Source organism: Hyaena hyaena, unplaced genomic scaffold (assembly GCF_003009895.1).
Source record: "Hyaena hyaena isolate Hyena2069 unplaced genomic scaffold, ASM300989v1 scaffold_135, whole genome shotgun sequence".
Lineage (NCBI taxonomy): Eukaryota > Metazoa > Chordata > Mammalia > Carnivora > Hyaenidae > Hyaena > Hyaena hyaena.
The window spans coordinates 2,093,212-2,114,963 of NW_024080767.1; the positions used below are offsets into that span (position 1 = coordinate 2,093,212).

At 44.1% G+C, this 21,752-nt stretch overlaps 1 protein-coding gene across 2 annotated transcripts in view; it reads right to left on the bottom strand.

Annotated features, from left to right (window-relative positions):
* Nucleotides 1-21,752, bottom strand: part of GALNT17 (polypeptide N-acetylgalactosaminyltransferase 17) — a 445,667-nt gene that overhangs the window by 92,017 nt on the left and 331,898 nt on the right. For both annotated transcript variants that reach the window (XM_039238103.1, XM_039238102.1), the window contains exon 6: nt 19,474-19,591. In XM_039238103.1, the coding sequence (XP_039094034.1) occupies nt 19,474-19,591 (118 nt within the window). The remainder of the gene's footprint in view (nt 1-19,473; nt 19,592-21,752) is intronic.

The window sequence follows — 21,752 nt, forward strand, 5'->3', positions numbered from 1 at the left end:
CCAGAAAGTTGATTGAGGCACCTCGCTTCTGCAGATGTATCTCCTAGGATTTTCAGCCTTACAGCTACTAAATTAAAAAAGAAGAAAAGAGGCTCCACAAAAACCCAAAAGTCACAGTGGAAACAAAAATGTTTCCCACCCACTGCAGATAAATGATAAACACAGCTGTGCGTTTTTACATGTGTGAGATCCACATATACGTTCTGCATTATCCACACCCCTGCTGGCCGAGAAAAGCCAGTTGTCAACTGCAGGACATTGAGGATACACTTCGCTGCTTCTGAGGGAGTCAACCAATATTTGTCAGAGAGACCAGCCTCTTCTAGAATGTGGACAGTTCCTGCCTTCTGAATTAGAAAACCACATTTCCCTCAGAGTGAGAAACGAACCCAGGGCACTAACACAGCTGCATGTAGGAGACTGTGAGCAAAGATGAAGTCCGGGATGAGGAGTACAGGGATCCTGGGGGGCACAAAAGTGGCTGTGGTCAGAAGACCACAGGCTCTACCTTGTCACGCAAGGCGATCACGCAGCAATGGGGGTGGGGGCGGAGGCCTGACAATGGGGACGATCTTTCCTATGTCCGTCAGGAAACCCCTTTCGTTCCTTTCTTCCTCAACATCCTGCTTCCACGTGATGTACAGCAGGAAATCACATCCGGCCTTAGTGGCACATCTGTCATGGCCCATCACTGTGACTCCTCTGGGCCAGCAGCCTCCTACTCTGCAGACAGAGGGCTTGACACAAGACAAAGCTCACTTTCTTGCACCCAGGATTCCGGACATGTGTACTGGACAGAATTTAATTCCTGCCCTTGGATGGGGATGTCTAATCCACCCAAGCTGGGAGGTGGAACTTTCTCCAATGTACAAACTGTATTTTCCAGAAATGTTGTAACTATCTATCCTCTTCCATATGCACTTTTGTAATGTGACGTCCTGCCCCTCAAGAAACGGGGTTTCCTCTCCTTGAACCCAGGGCTTCCCTTGAATTGAACCTATGGTAGAAATGACACTATGTGATTTCGGTAGCAAGGCTATAAAAGGTGATAAAACTTCCACCTGGCTCCTTAAAGATGCTCTTGGGACCCAGCACCATGATGTCCAATTGCCCAAAGGAGCCCACCCAAGAGGCCACCTGGAAAAGCCAGGTGAAGGTATTCCACATGGGAGCCAAGCCCAGGTTCCCGGTGACAGCCAATATCAGCTGCTGGACATGTTAGTGAACATTCCAGATGATTCCAATCCTTATCCTTTAAATCTTTCCAGCGGATGCCTCAGACAGCACGGAGCAGAGACAAACTATCCCCATTGTATTAGTTTCCTTGGATTACCATAACAGAGACCTTAAACTGGTGGCTGGAAACAAGAGAAATACACTGACTCATAGCTCTGGAGACTGGAAGTCCAAAATCAAGGTGCTGGCAGGGCTGTGCTCTCTCTGAAACCCATAGGGGAGAATCCTTTCTTGCCTCTTGCCAGCTTCTGGTGGCGGTCATCGATTCTTGGCGCTCCTCGGCAGTTTTTGGCTTTGCGGCGTGTCACCCCAGAATCTGCCTGACTTGTCACATGATGTTCTCCCTGTGTGTCTGTGTGCTCCCTTCAGAACAGCAGTCATACCAGATTAGGACAGGTCCTAACGACCTCACCTCAACCTGATTACACCTGCAAGGACCCTACTTCTGAGTAAGGTGATATTCACAGATACTGGGAGTCATGACTTCAACATATCTTTTGGCGAGGGACACAATTCATCTCCTAATACACTATATACCTTAGGTGTCCTGGGTACTCGTCCAGATGCCCAGAAGAGATAATAAAATGACTGTTGTTATTTTAAGCCATTCATTCGGGGGCAATTTGTCATAGACTTAGAACTTGAACATCAACCAATTCCCTCCAACCCGTCTACGTCTTCTGTCATCTGGTTCTCAAGAAACTGTGCGTCCTACTTTCTTGCCTGGGTACAGATCTCTTTCCATCTGAACAGCTTTACTATAGCTTGTCACAGCTGCTGGTTCTTTAAGTACGCTGAGCAACTTCAGAGCGCATCCCCACCCCTCAGAGCAAGCTTCGAATCTGCCCCTGTGCTCTCTGACTCCGGCATCCACCCTAATTTGTCCCAGACCCACGGCATGCCTCTAGGATGACTCTCCCTTGCTAACTTCCCCAATAAAGAGCTCCAAATTTATCACATCCATTCCAAGCCCAAAGAACTGGCTGATTTTCTGGGCAAGAAAAAAAAGGACAACTTTGGGGGAAAAAAGAGAAGATGATAGCTTTTCACTGAATGTGCACACTCCTTTGACCTCTTTTACACCAACAGGATGGACCTTTATAATTTCCTACATTGTTGTCCTTGTAGGGAGAATGGAATTGGAATGTGTCTCAGAAAGGTTTAGAAGAGTCTACATGCAAATTCTGAAAACTATGCGACATTTTAATTCTTTCTATTCCTGTCACATAGAGGAAGCACAGAGTTGCATTTCTAAGCTTGAGTACTTTAAAATTTATGGAGTTGTCAAATGCACAATATATTTCCCATTTAGATTTTCAAAAGGAGAGAGAATTAATTACAAAATAGTCCAATGGGAGGCCATTTCCTACTCTGCGAAGCAGACAGCGGCTACATGTGGCTGTCAACTAGAAGTGGCCACACATGGCACTCTGCAGAGGCATGGACAGTGGCTGCCAAGTTGAGGGTTACAATCGGCAAATCCATCCACCATATTTCCACATAGGCTTCTGTTCCCCAAACGAAGTCATTTAAATAAGATCTTCCACAATAACACAGGCCATTTGCATAAACAAAGAGTTTTCTTGCTGAGCCAGACTGGTGTGTAATACTTAGGAAGTGACTTTCCGGGAAAAAATGGTTTCAATTAGGGAGAGCCCCCAGCACAAGCCTTCCGGAGTCAGAATACGGTAAAGAGAGGTCAGATATGCTTTCATGCCTGAATCGGGAATCCTCAGTGGGGACTATAGCTCGGGGAGGAGTTGCCCAGTCCTGAGGACTTTTAAGTGCAGCCATACTGCAGAATGCATGGGAAAGTCCGCCCAGGGCACCAGACCCCACCTGCCTCAGGTAGTCCTCCATGATTTCTCTCTGCATCGCCTGCCCCATGCATCATTTCTCCCTCTGGTCTTCCTGGAACTCCAGTTCACCAGCTAAACACTCCAGCCTTGATCCCTGCTCATGTCCCCTACCCCGACATTTTAGTGATTATTCAGGCTCTCTTCCCATTGCCTACTTCCCTGGTCCTGGAATCATCCAGATTTTCAGGCCCAAACAGCCTGGGTCCCAGGACCCCAAGCAACTGACCAAAGGATGCCCTCCTTGGCATCTTATCAAGGGAAAAGGGGATGAAACGCTGACATTTCCTAGACAAACTCTTGGAGATGGATAATGTGGGTCTGCCCAATAGGCCACCCACAGGACTACAAATATCTAAAGGGCCCTCAAACATTCAACCCTTTTCCTGTTGAAGCCTTGAAATGTAAGCATTTGCAGTGGTGTTCTCTCAAGGCTGAGCATGTCACAGTGCCCAGGGTACATATGCAGACATTTCACCCAACTATGGGATCCAGAGCCGAATGGAGTGGCTCAGGACCCTGGGGCTGTCCCTTGTGCCAGGGCATTCAATGAGTCCACAGGGTACAGGGAACAAAACAGTTACATCCTAAGTAGATGGGGACAGGTTGATTCCCACCCCCTTTTCTGTGGAAATAATGGAAAATGGCAACAAACACATCGGGCCAGGATGCCACTTTCCAGTCCCCTGCCCCGGAGACACAGAGCTATAAATCACCCACATCACTGAAGTCCCAACTGGAGAGGATGGTGTAAATTCAGGTTCACATTTATAGAGAATCAAATTATTGCTTTATTCCCAGGGAGATGAATGAGAGTGACAGACTTTTCGGAGTTGTAAAAATAGATGGATGCTTCCTATAAAATAACTCACAGACGCCTACAATAATTTACAATAGATCTGGCAGTCTGGGAGAAGGCAAGTGGAATTCCAGACAGAACACCACACCATTTTCCAGTGGTAGAGTAAATGGTTTGGCTATTATGATAATACATTTCAGCACAGCAAATATATCTCCCCTTAATAGAAATACATTAGACACCATTTATAAAAATATCAACATCACAGTTCTGTTTCTTGAACTATAACTTAGACATAAATATAACACAATTTATGGATGAGGAAATCCAATTTCATGCTGTTTCAAACACATTTTTGTTTATTACGTAACTACAGTCCTCGATATATGAGATAGTGTATTACATGAAATAGATGTATGGGCATGGGATCTATCTGGGCATCTACAAAGGAATTATGAACATCGCATCGACTCCAAATGGAATTACACTAGAATCTATACTATACACAAACAACCTGCTGACTATAGGATGACATCAGTGTATAATCTGCAGTCTTCACAGCTACCCAGAGGGTGAACGGATGAGGCTCTGGATGAATAAATATGCGAAGCAATAGATGAGCAAAGCCACAGGGACCTCCAGAGGCAAAGAGATTGGGGTTGAGTTCTGGCTCTTCTATTTACTAGCTGTAAGATCCCAGACAAATTACTTGGCTTCTGCCAATGCAAGTATCACCTGTAAAATGGAATCGACAGTGACTACTTCACAGGACTGTCATGAAGACTGAATAATCTGATGTTTACACAGTGCCTAGCATGGTGTTGGGCACAGTGTTATGCCAGTCAATGGTAGGTATTATTTTTCAGGTGCTTCCCTCGCCTATGTAAATGTAATGACATTTGTGGAAACCCATTCTCAAATTTATTACCAACTTGCTTATCTTCGTAAGCACAATGCATATAGATTAGCTATGGTGCAGAAATGTACCACGCAATGAAGGATACAGAGAAGGCCTGTGGGCTTTACACCCTGGGGCCCATTCTGCTCCCTCCCTCCACTCGCTGACGACAGTGATGCTCTCTTCCCCTTTTAAGAGTTCTGGGGGTCCTGTTTTAACCCCTAAATGGGCTATGTCTCTTCCCAATGAAATATGTGAGGATTTAATTTAGCTTTGACAATCAGTAAGGTGTTTTGGGGGGGGGGGCGCTCAGTGTTCTTTTTATGCCTGGCAGTCCTTGAATTTTTTTTCCAATGCTGTAGCAATAATAATAATGATGATAATGGTTACGGAGCCCCCTCCGCATTGGATCCATGAGGTGAGCCACAGTGAAGGTGGGCTGGTGCAGATTTACACACGAAATGAATCCATGGGAAGTGGCTGTCCAGATTTGCAGCTCCCCTGGCAGTATGGGGTGCTGGACACCACAGGGCATAGAACCAAAAAGCCCGAGAGGGTGCTGGATAGAGATCAGCCTGAAAACTGTGTTTGGTGCGCGCTGCTATGACTATATCCAGCACTGCCAAAATTTCGCATGGATGTTTATAGCACTTTCATTCTTAACCGTCAAAACTCGGAAGCAACTAAGATGTCTTTCAGTAGGTAAACGAATAAGTCAATTGTGGTACATCCAGACAACGGGCTTCTATTGAATTCTAAAAATAAATGAGCTATCAAGCCAACTAAAGACAGGAGGAAGCTTACGTGCCTATTACTAAGTGACAGATGCCAATCTGAAAAGGCTGTACACTGTACAATTCCAACTATATGACACTCTGAAGAGGGTGAAATTATGTACAAAGTGACAAGATCAGGGGTTGCAAGGGACTGGGGACAAGGGAATGAATAGGCAAAGCAGAGAAGATTTTTAGGGCAGTGAAAATACTCTCTATGATGCTAAATGATGGATACATGTCATTATACATTTGTCTAAAGCCATAAAATGTCCACCAAGGGAAGATAATAATATAAACAGTAGACTTTGGGTAATAATGACATATCAATGTAGGTTCATCAAGTGTGACAAATGTACAACTCTGGTGAGGGATATTGATAATGGGAGGGACTACGTATGTGTGGGGGCAGCCAGTATCAGAAAATCTCTGTACCTGTCAATTTTACTCTGAATCTAGAGTTCTTCTGAATATTTTATGTATTTATTTTATTTTTCATTTATTTTGAGAGAGAGAGAGAGAGTGTGTGTGTGTGAGCTGTAGAGGATCAGAGAGAGAGGGAGATACAGAATCTGAAACAGGCCTCAGGCTCTGAGCTGGCTGTCAGCACAGAGCCCGATGCGGGGCTTGAACCCACGAACCATGGGATCATGACCTGAGCCGAAGCTGGATGCTTAACCGACTAAGCCACCCAGGCACCCCCTGAATATTTTTTTAAAGCTGAAACTTCAGATCAAATGATTTTAAACAACTGACTTATAAAGTCTAAAAAAGGAAGTGAACTTTATTGCCCATTGCCATAGAGTTCTGATGTCCTATATCAAGAATGTGACATAACCACACACAGAAACCTACTTCAAATAACTCTAAATGATAGTGTTGACTCCATATTCCCAGTTGAATACATCTTAAGGATAAAACAAAGCACAAAGAAGTATTAAATTTCACTCAGTTAACTAGGTAGTTGCGATTCTTATTTTGAAACTATTATTTATATAGTTGTAGAACCCTGCCAATAAGAAATTACATCAAGAGGAACCAAGTCTTTCAGTAAAAGATAAGTATAAAATCAAAGAAGTAAAAATCCTCTAATCATAAACTTGAATTAGAAATATTAGTATGAGGGGTGCCTGCGTGGCTTAGTCAGTTGAACATCTGACTGTTGGTTTTGGTTAAGGTCATGATCTCAGTGTTTTGTGAGTTCAAGTCCCATATCAGGCTCTGCGCTGGCAGCATGGAACATGCTTGGGATTCTCTCTCTCTCTCTCTCCCCCCCTCCCTCTCTCTCCGCCCCTCCCCCACTGATGTTATCTCTCTCTCAAAATAAGTAAATAAATTAAAAAGATTGTTTTAATATTCATATGAAATCATGAATACATTTCTCTGTCTACAAAACTCAATATGTTTAGCTTTGCTCATTGAAAAGGCAACACAGTGATGTTCCAACAGCAATGAGCAGCCTAACAAGATTTTGGTCTCTAAAGTCTTACTATTTCCCATTAGAAGGACCTAGGGCTTCTTAGAAAAATGGCTGATTCTAGAGCGGGGTTGAGAAATATACAAAATGAGACCAAAACTGAGAAAGCTCTGCAAAGTGGGTGTTCAAATGTCTTGCTAATTTTCACTCATGGTTTTTAAGATTTATCAAATATAATCTGAGTAAAATTCCTTTTTCAGAAATACACACTGTGAATATTTCTCCCAGTGTGTGGATTTTACTTATGCATTTTTAATGGCATGCTTTGAAATTTTCAATTTTGATTAAGTCTCATTTATCACTTAAAAAATTACTAGTGTTTCTTGTGTCCAGTCCAAAATAGGCTTGCCTCCCCCAATATATTCCCTTATGTTTTCTTTAGGGGTTTAACGGCTCACAGACCTAAATGGAAAAGCTGGAATCATAAAGCTTCTAGAAGAAAACAGCAGAAAATGGGCAGACAAGCTACAGATTGGGGAAAAAAAATTCACAAGTACATATATATGAAATTAGTATCCACTATACATATGATGAACCTCTACAAGTAAGCAATAACACAATATTTTAAAAATGGGCAAAAGAAGATACACAAATTACCCAAAAGCACAAGAAAAGGTGTGCAGTGTCATTAGCCATGAAGGAAATGTAAATGAAAACCACACCAACGTACGGCTTCAAACCTACTGGATTTGTTAAAATGAATGTTGACAACACCAAATCCTGATACAGACGTGACACCCCTGAAACTCTCATACAGGGCTGGTGGGAGCAGTAAAGGAGACCGGTTTAGCGGGTTATCAAAAAGTGACACATCCATCTTCCCTATATTCTATTCAATTCCTAGGTATCTACCCAAGAGAAACCAAAACATGTGTCCAAAAATGACTTTTTCATGAATAATCATAAGAGTTGCAAATTGGAAACCAACCGACTATTCCTCCAGCAGGAAAATGAATGAAGAAATTGATCATATATTCACACAGTAGAGTGCTTCTCGGCAATAAGAATGAAGGAGCTGCTGAGACAGACAGCAACGAGGAGGGATGTTAAAAACATTACTTGTTACTGAAAGAGTAAAGTATAGAAGATAGGATTCCATTTATGTGAAGTTTTTAAGACAGAGACGAGTCATCAGAAATCAGAAAATGGTTGCCTGGGAGACGTGTGGCATGGGGTAGCAGTGGAAAATGACAGGAAAGGGCCAAAGGGGCCTTTTTCAGGCAATGGAAATGTTCAATATCATGTTTCAGGAGGTGATTTTAGGATGTGTATAACTGTGGCATCTAGCACACTGCAGCATAAAAATCTGTGCATTTTTTTTCTTTCATAGTTTATTGTCAAGTTTGTTTCCATACAACACCCAGTGCTCATCCCAACAAGTGCCCTCCTCCATGCCCATCTTCCCTACCCCCATCAACCCCCAGTTTGTTCTCAGTATTCAAGAGTCTCTCATGGTTTGCCTCCCTCCCTCTCCCCAACTATTTTCCCCTTCCCCTCCCCCACGGTCCTCTGTTAAGTTTTTCCTGTTCCACTTATGAGTGAAAACATATGGTATTTGTCCTTCTCTGCCTGACTTATTTCACTTAGCATAACACCCTCAAGGTCCATTCATGTTGCTACACATGGCCAGATGTCATTCTTTCTCACTGCCATGTAGTATTCCAACATATAGATAAACCACATCTTCTTGATCCATTTGTTAGCTGATGGAAATTTAGGCTCTTTCCATGATTTGGCTATTGTTGTGTATGAACAACAATAGCTGCTATGAACATTGGGGTACATGTGCCCCTATGCATCAGCACCCCTGTATCCCTTGGGTAAATTCCTAGCAGTGTTACTGCTGGGTCATAGGGGAGTTCTGTTGTTAATTTCTTGAGGAACCTCCCATTGCTCATCTTTGGAGGTTGATATGGCACCATTTATTATTCTAAAAAATGTTTAAATGAAAAGAAAGAATTAAGCATTTACCCTGCCTTTCTTATTTGAACTGTATTTTAGAGTATCCAAATAGTTGATGAGGGAAAGTTCCTTTTAAATAGAATTACAGCTTATAAATACAGAATTAATGTAGAATTTAAAAATCACCATTTTGAAGGCCTTAATGAAATAATGGATCTAGGCAATGATCATTAGTGGCTACTAAGACCTTTGGGTGAAAGGTTGATGAGGAAATTTTATAATGGATGACTTAGGTTGACAATACACGAGGCCACTGCTGAAACTTAACATCGCAAAATGTGAAACAACCAGGTCTTGTATCTTTCCTGATGTGATGTGATAGAAGGTTACAGCACCATCTAAAGTATTTTTGCTGAAAAGAAAGGGAGGGAGGGAGGAAGGAAGCTAAGGGAGGTAGGGAGGTAGAGAGGAAGGAAGGAAAGGAAGGAGGGAGGGAGGAAGGGAGGGAGGGGGAAGGGAGAGAGGGAGGAAGAAGGAAGCTAAGGGAGGAAGGGAGGGAGAGAGGAAGGAAAGGAAGGAAGGAAGGGAGGGAGGAAGGAAGGAAGGAAAGGATTGAGGGATGGAGGGGGTAGGGAGGAGGGAGGAAGCTAAGGGAGGAAGGAAGAGAGGAAGGGAGGGAGGGAAGGTGGAAGCCAAGTCTAGTAAACTTTGTAGATCTAAATAGGGTGGAACTTATGCCAGGGGGATATGTTCCAAGGTCCCCAGTGGATGCCCGAAACCACAAACAGTACTAAACCCTAGATACGTTTTTTCCTTTTTTTAAAAGTTTATTTATTTGAGAGAGAGAGAGAGAGGAAGAGAAAGGCCAGAGAGAAGGAGATGGAGGATCTGAAGCAGGTTCTGCGCTGACAGCACAGAGGCCCATGAGGGGCTCAAACTCACAAACTCATGAGACCGTGACCTGAGTCAAAGTCAGACGCTTAACTGACTGAGCCACCCAGGTGCCTCTGTGTTTTTTTTTTTCTATGAAAACATACCTTTGATAAAGTTTATTTATAAATTGGGCACAGTAAGAGAGTAACAAGAATCACTCTTGATAAACTTTAATAATTATAACAATATACTGTAATAAAAGTTATAGGAGTGTGGACTCTCTCAAAATGTCTGATTGTATGGTGCTCACCCATCTTTCCTATGAAGACGTGAGATGATAAGATGCCTATGTGACAAGATGAAGTGAGGTGAGTGATGAAGGCACCGTGACGTAGCATTTGGATACTACTGACCTCCTGATAACGGTAAGTCAGAAGGATCATGGATTTCTGGACCACAGTTGGCTGTGAGTAATGGGATTCACAGAAAGTGAAACTGCAGTGAAGGCAGAGACTATTGCACAGCTTAAAGAAAAGGGTGGTCAGAAGGAACACGTTAAAGGCAACAAGAAGAATCAAGCTGCCAAATCCAGATTGTGCAGAACTTTCCTGGACAAATGACTTGGTGTCTTCAACAAATGAATGATATCAGAATAATACAGGTGAGGGGAATGTTCTAGATTAAAAGACACTTAAGAGACCTATCCGCAAACGCAATGTGCGGATCTTGTTTGGATCCTAATTTGGATAAAGCAACTGTAAGTGTGTGTGTGTGTGTGTGTGTGTGTGTGTGTGTGTGTGTACGCGCGCGCGCATGTGCAGACAGAGAGATCTTACAGAATGTTGACAAATATTCTTGAGAAACATGGACTGGGTAGTGAATTTTACTAAATGCAATTTTATGTTGAGTCTATATTGAAAAAAGGTCTTTTTATGTTAGCAATGTGCTCTAAAGTTTTTACAGCTCGAATGACAAGATGTCTGGGCGTTTGCTTTCAGAAAGCCGAGGGGCAGGAGCTGAAAACCCCATAGCAAAGTGTTGATATTTGTTGAAACTGAATGACTAGTACATTTGGATTCATTAGATGGCTCTATTTTTGTGTATGTTTCAAATTTTCCATAATAAAACTTTGAATTAAAATAAAAGAAATTAACATAAAATGTAATGATGGAGTTCTTCATTCTCCAATTTGTTCTCAGGGGAAAAAATAGCAAGAGACAAAATAATCAAAACCCCTCAACCACTCAGGGTGGGGTTCCCAGCACATCAAAATTAGCCTTAAAATTTTTTAGAAACTCTAGGGAGGCCATTTTATTCTACCACCAACATCACATTACTGGTTGGTCTTTGGAAGGTCTCTTGAGGAAGGTTTGTTTGGGGGCGGGTGTGTGTGTGTGTGTGTGTGTACATGCGTGTGTGTTTTCAGCTTTCTACATATATGAGCTTATTTTTCATCTTTAAGGGGATGGCAGTACATTTGAATAAAGATAGCAGAATGACTCTGCTATCGAACGCCATAAACTGCTTAAATTAACTTTCTCTTGGTCTTTGCATATCCTATAAAGCACTATTCTGCACCATGGTGAGAATATCACTTAGCAGGGAGAGCTGGAAGAGTAAGGTGTCACTGCGGATTTTAAATCTCTGCAGGTAGGTGGCTCATCGGCTATTCTGATAGTTTGTGGGGGCCTTACCGTCTCCTTTTGGGAGGTACCATACAGACAAGCAGGTGAGCACTGGTGGGTTGGATGGGAGCTAGGAAGCTCACGTACTCCCATGAAATTAAACATGCTTAAAAAACTAAAATCTTTTCCCAAAAATATGCCGTTAAAAAAATCTTTTCATGTGTTTGCTGGCCATCTGTATGTCTTCTTTGGAAAAATGTCTATGCAGGTCCTCTGCCCATTTTTTGATCAGATTATTTGCTTTTTTGGTATTGACCTGTAGGAATTCTTTATATATTTTGGGTATTAACCTCTTCCTGGGTATATCATTTGAAAGTACCTTGTCCCAATGAGTAGATTCTTGCCATTTGTAACAACGTGGATGGAATGAAAGGATATAATGCCAGGTGAAATAAGTCAGTCAGAGAGAGAAAGACAAACACCATAGGATTTCATGTGTATGTAGAATTTAAGAAAACAAAATAAAAAAGAGATAGGGATGCCTGAGTGGCTCAGTCAGTTAAGTGATGAGTTCTTAGTCTCGGCTCAGGTCATGATCTCATGGTATGTGAGTTCGAGCCCCTCGTTGGGCTCTGGGCTGACAGCAAAGAGGCTGCTTGGGATTCTCTCTCTCTCTCTTTCTCTCTCTCTCTCCCTCCCCTCCTTGCCCGTGCACATGTATATGTGTGTTGGTGGTGTGGGTGTACTTGCTCTCTCTCTAAAGAAATAAAGTTAAAAAAAATAAAACAATAAAAAAGAGACAAACAAAATACCAGACTCTTAACTATAGAGAACTGGTGGTTGCCAGAGGGGAGGCAGGCAGAGGGATGCACGAAATAGATAAAGGGGATCAAGAGTACGGTTATCGTGATGAGCACTGAGTAATGTATAGAATTGTCGAATCATTACATTATAAACCTGAAATTAATATGATGCTGTATGCTAATTATATTTCAATTAAACAATAGTAATAACACTATTTTCCTAACTCTACAATAAGCCACCTGCTCACATCACAAAAGGAGTCACCATGCCCCAGCTCTTTTTTTTAAAAAATATTTTAACATTTATTTATTTTCGAGAGAGAGACAGAGCATGAACAGGGACGGGGCAGAGAGAAAGGGAGATAGAGAATCCAAAGCAGGCTCTAGACCCTGAGCTGTCAGCACAGAGCCTGATGTGGGGCTCGAACCCACGAACTGTGAGATCATGACTTGAGCCAAAGTTGGACACTTAACCCGCTGAGCCACTGAGGGGCCCAGTATACAAGAGGGTATTAACCATACACTTTATGCTGTACAGTGGATCTCTAGGACTTCCTCATCTCGCCTCGAAACTCGCCCGGAACTGCCTCGAATATTCTTACTCCCACACTACCCCCCCCACCTTCTTTGCCTATTTAAATTCACCTTATTTTTAAAGTCTTGAACATCATTCCCTTAGGGAGGCTCTTCCCAACTCCCCAGGCTAAGTTATACCCCTTTGCTAGATTCTTCCATAACATCTTTCCAGCCTGTCTTTTCATACTGATCACATTGGTGGTTATTAAATGAATGGTTTTTCTGCCTGACTATAAATTTCACAGAAGTAGAAAGCATGTCCATCACGGGGGCACCCCAGGGAAATCCTGCTAGATCAGAGAGGTCATTCCACATGTCTCCTGTACATTCAAGAGCATTCTACTGAACTGTCAGCCACCTGTAATATATGCATGTAGATTAAAGGCCAATATGTGAAACCCCAAGGCCTGCCCGATCCCAGAGAAGACCAGGAACTTCGCTCTGAATTTTATCACAGACATACTCTAATCCTGTACTATGAAGTCATTTGCATAGCCAGACAGGACCAAGGCCAGCAGGGAAGGAAGAACTGAAGATTCATATGATATTTAAGCATTGGGAAAATTGAACAGAACTGATGATCCGCTCCCTCCAGACATGACCATTACTCAAATCACAATATTTAATAGACATAGCAGATTGGAGCCCCGGAGTTCCAAATGGGTAATCCTGCAGGTCTTCAGTGCCTTGAGCTCAAGTGGACTGGACTGGGCAAGATGGTGGGACTGCCCACCTTGGGCCCTTTGGGTCATGACAATGGCGTCTAAACTCCTTAGGGGAACAGTGTGGCCTGGGGACATCACACACTCTGCAGCCAGCAACTGCGGCAGCCGGGTCAAACTCTGCTATTTCAGAACGTCATTGTTACTCCGAGCATATTAAAATACATCCATCTTTTGCCCATCACTCACCACGATGGCTCTAAATCTTAGCTGAAACTATTGTAGAGCCTCCTGCAAAAGCTGAACCAAAGGGAAGGTTCTGGGCTGGATTGGGCCAGGCAAGAAGGTTCTCACAGCTGCCCCTCCCCACAGCCTCGAGTTCACTGACCTGCGTTGCAAATCTGGTCTCACAAATACTTGCCAACAACACACACACACACACACACACACACACACACACACACACACACACAGAGGAATTCTGCCTTTCACTCAGTCCTTGAGCTTCCTGACCCTGCAAAGATGTTTTCTGAGAGTCCAAGGATCTGATCATGTCTTTCTATATTGTCTCCCTTTAGGAATGGCCGCCCAACGGGATTCAGTAAACTTGTGTGTCGCTCTTTTTGATGAGGCTTCGGAATAAGAGAGAGCCTTCTCTTCCCAGAGAAGCCTGACATATGGGAGAAGTCTGAAGCCGTCTGATTTTACACTGCTTAAAAGCAATCTATCTGGTCTCCTCTCCTTAGAGAATTTTTTGCTCTCTTACCATTTAGACACGTTACTGTAATATGCCTTGTTAATAGTTTCTGATTAATGTTACTCAGAACAAGATGAAATCTTTCAATTTCTAATCTCATTTATTCTCTCGGTCCTGAAAAGCTTTTTTTTTTTTTTCCTTTCCCTTCCCTGTATCGATTGTTTTGGTCACAGGCAAGCTGCCTTTTACCTAAGTAAGTGTCCTGGAGTCAGCTATGCTAGTGTCAGCCTCTGAATCACAGTGAGACTTTGCATTCTCATTCTTGTGGTTCATCCTTGCTTACTGAGGACACAATGAAAAGGTAACCAAAACAAATTTCAAAGAAGAGTTAGATTGCCGGTAGATCTGTTTCTTGGTGAAAAAAAAAAATCACAAAGAAAGCCAGTGTGCTCATAGCAAAATTTTCCTACTTAACGAAATCGTAAGACGTGTCATTTCTTATAGGTCAATTTGTATAACCACATATGTGTACTCGATATGAAAATCCCATGTAGGTGTGTGTCTATTAAACAAAGTTCTGGTTTTTTTTTTTTCAAGCAGTGGGGATGGCTTTCTTAACACTGTATTTATTATTCACCTTATTTGTTTGTTTTAATGTTTATTTATTTATTTTGAGAGAGAGAGAGAGAGAGCAAGCCACAGTGTAAGCAGTGGAGGGGCAGAGAGAGAGGGAGAGACAGAATCCCAAGCAGGTTCCAAGCTGTCAGCACAGAGTCCACGGTTCATGAGATCATGACCTGAGCTGAAACCTAGAGTCATACGCTGAACCACCTGAGCCCTCTAGACACCCTTTTTATTCATCTGATTTGTGTCCTTAATGGCATGAAATAGCACAAAATGAAAGAGAATGAATTTAGTTTGTAAAACAGATTACACAGATTGCCTCAGGTCAAAGGGAGCCCTGTCACCAGGAACCTGACAGTCACTCAGTCCAAACACCCTTCTGTGAAGTTAAGGAGGGATTAGGTGCTGACACCCAAGGTGGCCCAGGCCGTGTGGGCTGAGTAGGAGGGGAAGGGCTCCCTGAGGGCCTGCAGTGGCTGTGAGGGACACCTGGCCTCGAAAGGTGTGGACCCTTACCTGAGCTACTTTCTGAGAAAAGGCATGTATTTGCCAGGAAGCTGGCTAAGGTTGGGAGGTGGTCCAGCGGCTCTCAGACTTGGGAGTGTAACAGAAGCACCTGGAAGGCTGGTTAAAATGCAGGCTGCTGAAGCACACCTCAGAGTGTCTCATTCTGTGGGTGTGAAATGGGGCCCGAGAATCTGCATTTGTAACAAGTTCCCGGACGAGGCTGATGTTGCTCAGGGGACCACACCCTGAGAGCCACAGAATGGAGACAGAACCCCGGCTTTGGGCTTTATGGAACCAACAGCACTCAACTCCTGCTTTAAGAACTGGCAGAAAACTGGGGCACCTGGAGGGCTCAGTGGGTTAAGTGTCTGACTTCTACTTGGGTCACGATCTCATAGTTCCTGAGATCAAGTCCTGAGTTGGGCTCTGTGTTGATAGCTCAGAGCCTGGAGCCCTGCTTGGGATTCTGTATCTCCCTCTCTCTCAGTTCCTTTCCGACTCATGCTTTCTCTCTCTCTCAAAATAAATAAATCAACTTAAAAAAAAAAAAAGAATTGGCAGAAAACCAAGGCTTGTGTGGAGTCTGCTCACAATTGGCAGGACAACGTGACCTATGGGAATACAGCATAAACGACCCCAAACCTCCAGGGTGGGTGCTGGATGTGCCTGAGTATACAGCCAGAGGCAGGTAATTGCACGGGAGGGTGGCATCTGTGTTCCGAACCAGCCGAAGCTCTCATAAAGCCGTGCAGAGAGCAGTCGGGAGCTGAACCATAGGGAGGCCAAGACCAAGAGCAGACTCCGTCGGCTGTTCACTCTCGCCTGCTCCTAAGGAGCGTGCAGAGTAGAACCCACCGGCCCCATCTGGTGATACGCAGGCTTTGTGTCCTGGGCTGTGCTTCCGGGTAGAAATCGACACCCCCTCCCGCCTCTTCATGGATGGGGCCGGCCACATAAGACTGGCACCACCATCACCAGTGAGCCTGGCAGTGCCCCACACGACGTCCTTTGCAAGGTCCAAGTCCCTGCAAAGCAAATACTTCGGCAAACGTGGGGAGACCAGCATCTCAGCAAGCCTTAGCACTGAATTCTGCTGTCACAGCCTCTGTTTCCCCTGGAACACCCTCCTGTCCCCATAACTCCTCTACCTATGCGCCTGGCCACATAGGGCCAGTGTTCCCCTCAACATCTGGTTCTCCCCTCTCTCGGTGATGTCTCACTCTTTACCGGCTTCCTTCTGACGGCACATAGAGATATTCAAATCTCTCTTATCTTAAAAATAAAATTAAAAACAAACAAACAAAAAAGCTTAATTCAAGCCAGGGCTTCTGTCTGCTCATTTCCTCTGCAGGTAGGTACCTGGGACAAGTTGTCAGAGATCCCTAACAGACATTCAAGCACTAACCTAATGGACACCTACTGAGCCAGGTGCCAAGGAAGGTTCTACAGGCTTGGAATGCAAAGGTGAGCGCAGCAAAGATCTGGGGCTTGTGAAGCTTGCAATCTAGTGAGGGAAAGGTTGAGAAAAACAACACTCCTAATCAGTAAGTGAATTCTATGGCAGGCTAGAAGTCAGTGAGGATTTAAAAACATAAAAAACAAAAACCAAAGCAACAGAACAGAACAAGGAGAAATGGATGGGAGCAAGGCAGAGGTTTGAGTTCCAGGCCAAGTTCAACATGCTGGGTCCAGATCTTTTCCTTCAATTAAATTCTAAATGGCTGGGTGACAAGTATATTCTTTTTTTTTTTTTAATATTTTTATTTATTTCTAGAAGAGAGAGAGAGACAGTGTAAGCAGGGGAGGGTCAGAGAGAGAGGGAGATACAGACTCTGAAATAGGCTCCAGGCTCTGAGCTGGCAGTCAGCACAGAGCCCGACACGGGGCTTGAACCCACGAACCGCGAGATCATGACCTAAGCGAAAGTCGGACGCTTAACTGACTAAGTCACCCAGGTGCCCTGGGTGACAAGTATATTCACTATGATGTCCTATTCATAGGCTTTTTAATTGCTGGGCTTGACAAAGAAATCCTCTGCAAATTCCATCGAGGAAAGAGACCAGCCTGACATTGATGGCACAGGAAGAGTCTGCAGTCTTCAGAAGGGGGGATTTTAGGATCAAGGGAGGGTCCTCACCATCCCCTTTCACTCATGTATCCCAGACGGTCATTATATCATGAGGGCATGACACCTTTCATCCACAAAGGGCGGTCCAGTACAGATGAGGGGCTGATGGAAGGTACTGATCAGTGAAGGATAAAAGAGTGAAGTACAGAGCAGGCTTTGAGTAGGGTAGGGGACCCAGACTGGGTCAGGACAAAATGGGAAGGCAGTAGAGGAAAGCAAAAGAACGCAATAAATTTTAACACTTCTACTTGTGTCCTGAGCTGTTCCCAACGAGCCTGATTCCCAGGGGCTCAGGCATGGAAAAGTTCAGGACAAAGGGCAGTGGACACAGGGGCCCCAGCCAGGGGGGGGGGTCTCCTTAGCACCCGCTTTCTGTGGTATGGAGAAAGACATACCAGTTCAGGGGTTACTGGGTCCTCAAAGAGCTCTGGGGTTCATTTATATTACCTCTAAAACAAAGAGGTTGGAACGCATCAGTGTGTTCAGCTTTTATTTTTTCTACACTGGAATCCATTTTTCAAACAAAATCTTGAGCAAAACACAGTAGAACTGACCCTTGAACAACCCAGGGGTTCAGGGTGCTGACCACCTGTGTGCAGTTGAAAGTCCACGTATAATTCTTGACTTTCCAGAAGCGTAACTACTCATAGCCTACTGTTGAATGGAAGCCTTGCCAATAATACACACAGCTGATTGACATGTATTTTGTATGTTAGGTATACTATATGCTGTATTCTTACAACAAAGGAAGCCAGGGGGGAAAAACCCATTAAGAAACTCTTAAGGCACTTTCCCTGTTTTGGCTATTGTTGAGAGTGCAGATGTGGTATATCTATACAATGGAATACTACATGGCAATGAGAAAGAATGAAATCTGGCCATTTGTAGCAATATGGATGGAACTAGAAGGTGATATGCTGAGCAAAATAAGTCAGGCAGAGAAGGACAGATACATTATATTTGCACGTGTAGGTGGATTAGGAGGAAGTTAACAGAGGATGATATGGGAGAAGAAGGGGAAAATATTGGGGGAGAGGGAGGGAGACAAACCATGAGAGACTCTTGAATGCTGAGACAAACTGAGGGCTGATGGGGGTGGGGAAGAGGGGAAGGGAGGTGATGGGCATGGAGGAGGGCACTTGTTGGGATGAGCACTGGGTGTTATATGGAAACCAACTTGACAATAAACTATTTAAGAAAAAAAAACTTTTAGAGAAACTCAAGGCAGAGAAAATACATTTATGATACTGTACCGTATTTATCGAAAAAAGTCTGCATATAAGCAAACCCATGCAGTTTGAACCCATATTGCTTAAGGGTCAACTGCATCCAAACGATCTCATTAGTAAAGCTGATCTGGGTAATGTTCTCTCATTACCTTTCCCTATCCTCTCCCTTAGAAGCATTTCTTTCTTTTTTTTAATTTTTTTATTTTTTTAATGTTTTATTTATTTCTAGGAGAGAGAGAGAGAGAGAGACAGTGTGAGCAGGGGAGGGTCAGAGAGAGAGGGAGACACAGACTCTGAAACAGGCTCCAGGCTCTGAGCTGGCAGTCAGCACAGAGCCCGACGCGGGGCTTGAACCCACGAACCGTGAGACATGACCTAAGCGAAAGTCAGATGCTTAACCAACTAAGCCACCCAGGCGCCCCCTTTAGAAGCATTTCTAAGGAAAGGAAGGGTCCCACAGAACTTGGTCCTTCTCTCTTCTGGCATCTTACGATTTCATGAGGTACACGAATTGTCGACATGCATACGATAAATACTAATCAATTCAATTAAGGAGACAATTGAATTTTAAGAAACATTTAAAGGAAGAGTCAAAACTGGATGGATGCAGAAACCAAATTCTGTGGCGAATGTCCAAACTGGGTCACCGAGGCATGAAACAGCCCTGCCAACACAGCCTCAGGAGCGGGGGAAGGGTGAATGATCCTGCCACTCACCAGCTAGAGGAACTTTAAACACACACAAAGGATGACCAGCAGCTGTGCTCACAAACACGAATAAACCAGAAGGAAAGGATGCTCTCACAAACCTTGATTCCGAGTTCGATGTTTTCTCCTCCATACACATCCATGCCGGGGTCAAGGAGACCGATTTCACCAAAGAACTTCCTGTTGACCACGAAGGAGCAGCCAATCATGGCCGGTGTCCTGCGGGAGAGAGAAAGAAGTCACAGTCAGCTGACATATCATTTAGCCGGGGGAGGGGGGGGGGCGGCTAGGGGAAAATCCCGCCATTTGCAACAACACAGGTGGACCTTAAGGGCATAGCGGTAAGTGAGAGAAGTCAGACAGAGACAAATACCATAGGTTGTCACTTAAAAGTGGACTCAGAGAAATTGAGAGTAGAATGTAGTTGCCAGGGAGTGGGGGTGGGGGACACACTGGTCAAAGGGTCTAAATTTGCAGTTCGAAGATGAATGCATACTTGAGATCCAATGCCCTGCATTGTGATCTTGGTCAAGAATACTGTACCATATACTCCAAAGATGCTAAAGGATTAGATCTTCCATGTTTTCACCACAAAGAGAAATGATAATTGTGTGATGTGACAGAGGTGTTGGCTAATGCTATGGTGGTAATCATACTGCAATATATAAATACACTACAATATATAAATGTTATCAAGTCAACATGTTGTATGCCTTACAGTGTTATGCGGTGATTATGTCTCAATGAAGAAAAAGGGGGGGGGGGAAGCTGAGCCACCCAAGTGACAATATCAGAAGCCATCACAACAGGTGCTGGATTCCACTCTGGCAAATCAAGTAGCTTCCCTGAACCCCTTGATTCCCACTCTCCCTCTTTCCATAAAGCTCTGTTTGAGCTTCAGACAAACTGGGGGACCCAAACCCTCTAGCGACAGCCCAGCTTCTGGGTGGCTTGCACAGCATGGTCTCCCATGACACGTGGGGTCTCCAAACATGGGAACGGCTCTCCCTCTTATGTCTAGTAACAGCCGTGTGACAGGGTGTGCATCCCTGGGCAGTTGCGAAGAAGCTCAGAGGTGAGGAATAAGAAGGGAGAAGACTCGTCCAGGAGGCCACACAGGTGCCCATGGAGAGGCCCCTCAGCCTGCCGAGAAGGCGATGCCCAGCAGGAAAAGATGGAAAGTATCGGCAGCGTGGTCTGTGACCATAAAGTCCGGAAACAAAGATTCATTCTTTATTTTTATGTATATGAATCCCCCTAATTCTGTCTTCTAGGGTAGGCCAAAGGCACACGTTGGCTCCCTGAAAATCAGAGACAAACACCATCTGAAGAAAAATACCAAAGATGCATGTATGGTATTGATGGACACGCGGCATTAATCCCTCGCCCACTGCAATCCCCCATAACGCACAGAACCATGCTTCCTAAGGACGAACGGTGTGCTGACATACATTACACACGGTTTGGTATTAGATAGTATTACATCGTGTGCTGTGGGGTTATACCAACCAGTCCTGGATTATGCCCTTTCACTTCGGCTTCCAGGCTTTTTAGGTGCCCTGGGTAATAAATTCATTCAGCAAATATTTTCTCCCACCTACCATGTCTAAGTCCTCTTACCAATGCTGTAGCAGGTATTCAAGCACCTCTAAGTCTAATAATAATAATAATAATAACAAATTAATATTAGTTGTTATATGTTAATACTATTAAGGAATATGATTAATGTTATTGTTTTCATTACAGCCATTTATTAAGCAATTACGGAGTCTCAAGCACAAGGGCAAAACCCTTTTCAGGCACTTTCATTTACAAACTTCCACAGCCCTGGGAGGGAGGGAGGAGCATCGCCATGGAAGAGCGGAGGCCCGTGGAGACTTGGTGACCTGAGTCACAGGGTAGAGCTCAGGACCCACCCAACTTCAGAGTCCTTGACTGTGGCCCTTCTGCTCCACTGTACTTTCCAGAAAAGTCCTTAAATGCTGTTAAGATGCTTTCCTGAGGAAAAGAGACAGGAAGGCAGGTGAAACCCCACTGGGTCCACCAGGAAGTATTAATTTGATGGAATTCTCTTGAGCTGAACCGTAAACCTCAATGTTAGATCTTCAGTGGCTCCTGATTTTGAACTTGACTCTCACCTTAATGTCCAGATCTCTGACTCCACGGAACACCTCTTGGTACCCATGTGGTAGGGCAGCAGATAGGAACACTGGAAAAATCAGTGCTCGGAGTTGATCAGACTAGTGTGAACACTGGCATCTCCCCACTGAAAACCATACTTATGGAACGTTCATGGAGTGCTCTGGATCCCAGAATAGTCCCTACGGAGGACTGCTGTGAGAAGAGATGCAGTGCGCATACGGCGGGGGGGGGGGGGGGG